This window comes from Solanum verrucosum, unplaced genomic scaffold (genome assembly GCF_900185275.1).
Source record: "Solanum verrucosum unplaced genomic scaffold, falcon-dt-bn FXZP01001329.1, whole genome shotgun sequence".
Classification (NCBI taxonomy): Eukaryota; Viridiplantae; Streptophyta; class Magnoliopsida; order Solanales; family Solanaceae; genus Solanum; species Solanum verrucosum.
In genome coordinates, this window is record NW_026020700.1 from 1 (window position 1) to 5,000 (window position 5,000).

The following is a 5,000-nucleotide window of genomic DNA, read 5'->3' on the forward strand; positions in this document are numbered from 1 at the left end:
CAATTTATCAAAATACTTCAATTGGTACACGCAAGAAATAGGCTAATTCAGCAGCCTTTTGTTCAATTTCTCGTGGAGTCAAATTCTCATCAGTACGGGTCAAGGGAATGGACCCCTGGCCTCGGATGTCCATATAAAGAACACGACGAGCATAAATACCCTCTTTAACTTCTATTCTAACGGACTGAATATCTTTTATAAGGAATCGGAGGAATATGCGACGATTTTTTCCCGGAAATCCCCAACGAAAAATACAGACTATTCCTTCCTTTCTATCGAATCGATCATAACCACTACCTACATTCCAGGAAATTGTGCACCACAAATAAGAGCTAATAAAGAGACCCGCAATTCCGTAGAAAGACATCACGATTCCTTGTGGAAAAAAAATGATTTGCTGAGGCGGAAAAAAGATAGCAAATTTCTACCAAGATAACTGGAAGTTCCAACTAATAAGAAGCCTAATGAACCTAAAAAAAGGATCAAGGCCCAGCAGAAATTACTTATTTTTCGAGACCCCGTTATAAGTTCTATCCATATATCGTCTGATCGCCAAGTCATACTTTACTCGATTGCATTTTATTGGAATTGAGATAATACCCCAGAGAAATTTGACTTTACTTTTTTGTTTCCGAAGTAACTCTCATCAACTAGCACTAGTTTGAGGTGAACTAGCACTAGTTTGATGTCAACCTTTAGGAGTAATTCATCAAATTGGTTAAATCTAAAATAATAACATACTCTTTATTTAATACGATCCCACTATACATATCGATATACATATAGATTCACCGACTACATTTCAGCCATCCAGAGATCCTGATCTATTTGAAAATTGCTAGAATTGATATATCCATATATCATGTTTCTGCGGGCATAAGAGTTTTTTCCTTTATGTTCGGTGGAAATCACATGTTATACTATATTCCAATAAATAGATATCCGTGTTATGATACAAGTCCACGTTTTCAAAAAAAAAATGGATGAGATTGGGTCCCAGCGGATCTAAACAATCTTGTTTTTTTGAACATGAAGAAATAAAGAAGCCATTGCAATTGCCGGAAAGACTAGGCCTACTAACGGCACAAAAATAGATGGAAGGTTCAAATTTGTCATAGAAGGGGTACCTCGATTTACTATTTGTATCTGTTATTATGTTATTATATAAATAAAGATATCTTGTAATAATTATAATTAAATTAAGAATTTGAATTCTAATTAGATAATATTTATTATTAATAGAATTTGAAGAATTTAAAATTCTTAGTATAGATCGAAGTATCGATATATCTAAATCTAACTGAGTACGTATAATAAGAATAAGTGCAAAGAATGTAGAACTGTAGAACTAAATAAATGGACTTATTCATCTCCTCCATGAGAAAGATATGTATGATAATGATAATAAACTTTATTATTTTTCTTCATTTCTTTGTCTTTTGTTCTTGTCTTCTAATTTTCTAAAAATAGATAAAGAGTTTTTTACCGATTATCGAAGGATTCGTTCGAATCCGACCCAACATGGATTTTTAGCTAAAATGGTTTTTCGGTAGATAGAGAAAGATACAAAACTCTATTATCTATATTGAAATTTCAAATTATATACCTAAGACAAGACCAAATTCGTTTTATTTTACTAATTTCACGAACGGAAGAACTCACTCTTGGTGATAAAGTGATAAAGGTTTCTTGATTCGTAATCAGGAATATAGGTCAAAAAAAGAGTTATCCTCAACTTTCGTTTTGATTCTTTCTACAATTCGATCTTCTATCACCAAAGAAAAGGCCATTATTATCTTATTTACTTTGATTCCGATAAACTAACTACTTTTTGCTACAAACACAAAAAAAATAATTGAACTTAGTGCTCTACTTGATTTTGCTTGACTTTTGATTCAAAGGAAAAAAGGCGTGGAGCTTAAATAACTCACTCAGAACGCTTTTTAAAAGATTACGTGGTACAATTAGGTCGAATAAACCCTTCTGGAATAAGTATTCAGCTGCTTGTGAACCTTCGGGTACTGTTTTATTCAATGTTTGTTCAATTACTCTTTTACCTGCAAATGCAATGTAGGCATTGGGTTCGGCAATAATGATATCCCCCAACATACCAAAACTAGCTGTCACTCCACCAGTTGTCGGAGATGTAAGGATTGATACATAAAATAATTTTTTATTTAATTGATAATCATATAAAGCAGACGATATTTTAGCCATTTGCATCAAGCTCAAACTTCCTTCCTGCATGCGCGCCCCCCAGAAGCACACACTATAATAAGAGGTAAATTTTGATTGGCAGCGTGTTCAATCAAACGGGTGATTTTCTCTCCGACTACGGATCCCATACTACCCCCCATAAACTGAAAATCCATAACCCCAATTGCTACGGGAATGCCGTTTAGTTGGCCTATGCCTGTTTGAACAGCCTCGGTTAATCCTGTCTTTCTTTGATAAGAATCAATACGATCTTTATAAGGCTCCTCCTCCGAATGAAATTCAATGGGATCCAGCGAGACCATGTCTTCATCCATAGGATCCCAAGTACCCGGATCGATCAAAAGTTCAATTCTATCCGAACTACTCATTTTCAAATGATATCCACATTGTTCACAAATATTCATTTTTGATTTCAAAAATTTCTTATAATTTAATCCATAACAATTTTCGCATTGAACCCACAAATGCTTGTATTTTTGAGTTACCTCGAGATCATTAGAACTTTCTCTTATAGTTAAATCACTGCCCTTTGTGCGAGTTCGTCTACTGGAACCCTCGTTTTCACTACTATTTAGACTTTCACCACTACAAATGGCCCTATAAATGTAACTGTCACCGTAACTCTCACTACCACTTATAATGGAAGTATCTATACAGATTTGAGACTGAAGATAATTATCAATGCAACTATTAATGTGATTATTCCAACTATATTGAGTATCATACATGTAAGACATGTAAGAATTATAGTAGGGATCTTCGCCCCTAAATCCATTATTCAGATAACTCGAGTTTCGATAACTAGAAAAAGAACTTTCTAGTTCACTCAGAAAAGAATGATCGTTGTCAACCTCAAAAATCTGATTTTCAATATCAAAATAGATGGAATAACTGTCTCCATTCCTATCACTAACTAAAAAAGTGTCATCAGAGATGAAATTCCAAATGTCTTTAACGCCGAATAAATAATCAACATTACTGCAACTATGAATGTTTTTCATTTTTCGATTTGGATCTTCACTGGTATTTTCAATAGGACCAAGACTGCCCATTGATTTATTTAGCCCACACCTGCGTTCGAACTCCTTCTTAAACAACATCGAATTAAACCACCATCTTTCCATAGAGTTTTCTTGCCCCCTATTTGCATGAAAATACAATAGATGAATAGTCATTCGCTATAAAATTATTTATTTGAATATCTTATTTCCTATCAGACTAAGCATAGAAATCCAATCACTAGGATTATTAACTAATACGGATTGTGAGTATTCAAAAAAAGTTCTGAATCTGGGGGAACACTTCACTATATATTAATATGTTGGAACCCCCTTTTATTATTAAAAATAATAGAATTTTTGATAAAGGGCGGCTTCTCCTATGTCGTGTCAAATTCGCATCGAAAAAAAGAGATTTGTCCTCTCCTATAAAGAAATAAAAAAAAATTCGTAAAATCTCGTCTAATACTAATATCTAATCACTAACTAATCTAACAATCTAAAATCTAATAATAAGTAATAAATTAAGGTTCTATTTCAACACGGAACAAAGGGGACAATATACAGGCTGGGTAGAAAGAGTTGTAATACTTGGCTTGATTCAGGGAAACTACAAACTACAGGATAGAAAAGAATATACCAATCCTAAGGATCCGTAGGATTAATTGTGGATCCAAGACAACAATAGAAAGATTTGAGTCTTAGATTTTGATTTAGTTTTCTAGATTTTGTATTTCAAATCTTGATCAAAATATATGCAATAGAATCTTAGTTGTATTCGGCTCAATCCTTTTAGTAAAAGATTGGGCCGAGTTTAATTGTAATGTAATTCAATTAAGAGAACGAAGGATAATTACTTGAGTTCTTTCTCCTTATCCTTCTTTATTTCCTGCTAATTTATCTGCTAATGTCTACTGTTTTTACTTATCCAAAACGTCCATTGCTGCAAAATTAAATACGATCTCTTTCCATACCTCACAAGCAGCAGCTAGTTCCGGGCTCCATTTGGCAGCCTCGCGAATAATCTCATTACCTTCCCGAGCAAGATCACGTCCTTCATTACGAGCTTTTACACATGCTTCTAGAGCTACTCGATTAGCTACGGCACCTGGCGCATTACCCCAAGGATGTCCTAAAGTTCCTCCACCGAACTGTAGTACGGAATCATCCCCAAAGATCTCGGTCAGAGCAGGCATATGCCAAACGTGAATACCTCCTGAAGCCACAGGTAGAACACCTGGTAAAGAGACCCAATCTTGAGTGAAATAAATACCGCGACTTCTATCTTGTTCAATAAAATCATCACGCAGTAAATCAACAAAGCCCAAAGTTATGTCTCTTTCACCTTCAAGTTTACCTACTACGGTACCAGAGTGAATATGATCTCCACCAGACATACGTAACGCTTTTGCTAATACCCGGAAGTGCATACCATGATTCTTCTGTCTATCAATAACCGCATGCATTGCACGGTGGATGTGAAGAAGTAGACCATTATCTCGGCAATAATGAGCCAAGGTAGTATTTGCGGTGAATCCCCCCGTTAAGTAGTCATGCATTACGATCGGAGTGCCCAATTCTCTAGCAAATACAGCTCTTTTCATCATTTCTTCGCATGTACCTGCAGTAGCATTCAAGTAATGCCCTTTGATTTCACCTGTTTCAGCCTGTGCTTTAAAAAGTGCTTCGGCACAAAATAAGAAACGATCTCTCCAACGCATAAATGGTTGTGAGTTCACGTTCTCATCATCTTTGGTAAAATCAAGTCCACCGCGAAGACATTCA

The 5,000-nt window shown here is 35.1% G+C and overlaps 1 protein-coding gene and 2 pseudogenes across 2 annotated transcripts in view; all 3 read right to left on the reverse strand.

Moving 5' to 3' along the window:
• Positions 1-7: 7 nt before the first annotated feature.
• LOC125812378 (photosystem I assembly protein Ycf4-like) lies at positions 8-572 on the reverse strand (annotated as a pseudogene).
• A 393-nt stretch (positions 573-965) lies between these two features.
• LOC125812374 (acetyl-coenzyme A carboxylase carboxyl transferase subunit beta, chloroplastic-like) lies at positions 966-3,750 on the reverse strand (annotated as a pseudogene). The gene has a single exon (XR_007441997.1). The product of XR_007441997.1 is annotated as an acetyl-coenzyme A carboxylase carboxyl transferase subunit beta, chloroplastic-like (transcript).
• Positions 3,751-4,132: 382 nt separating this feature from the next.
• LOC125812377 (ribulose bisphosphate carboxylase large chain) overlaps positions 4,133-5,000 on the reverse strand; it is a 1,609-nt gene continuing 741 nt past the window's right edge. The window contains exon 1 of the mRNA XM_049491883.1: positions 4,133-5,000. This exon is cut by the window's right edge and continues 741 nt beyond it. Coding sequence (XP_049347840.1) covers positions 4,136-5,000 — 865 coding nt within the window. The 3' untranslated portion in view covers positions 4,133-4,135.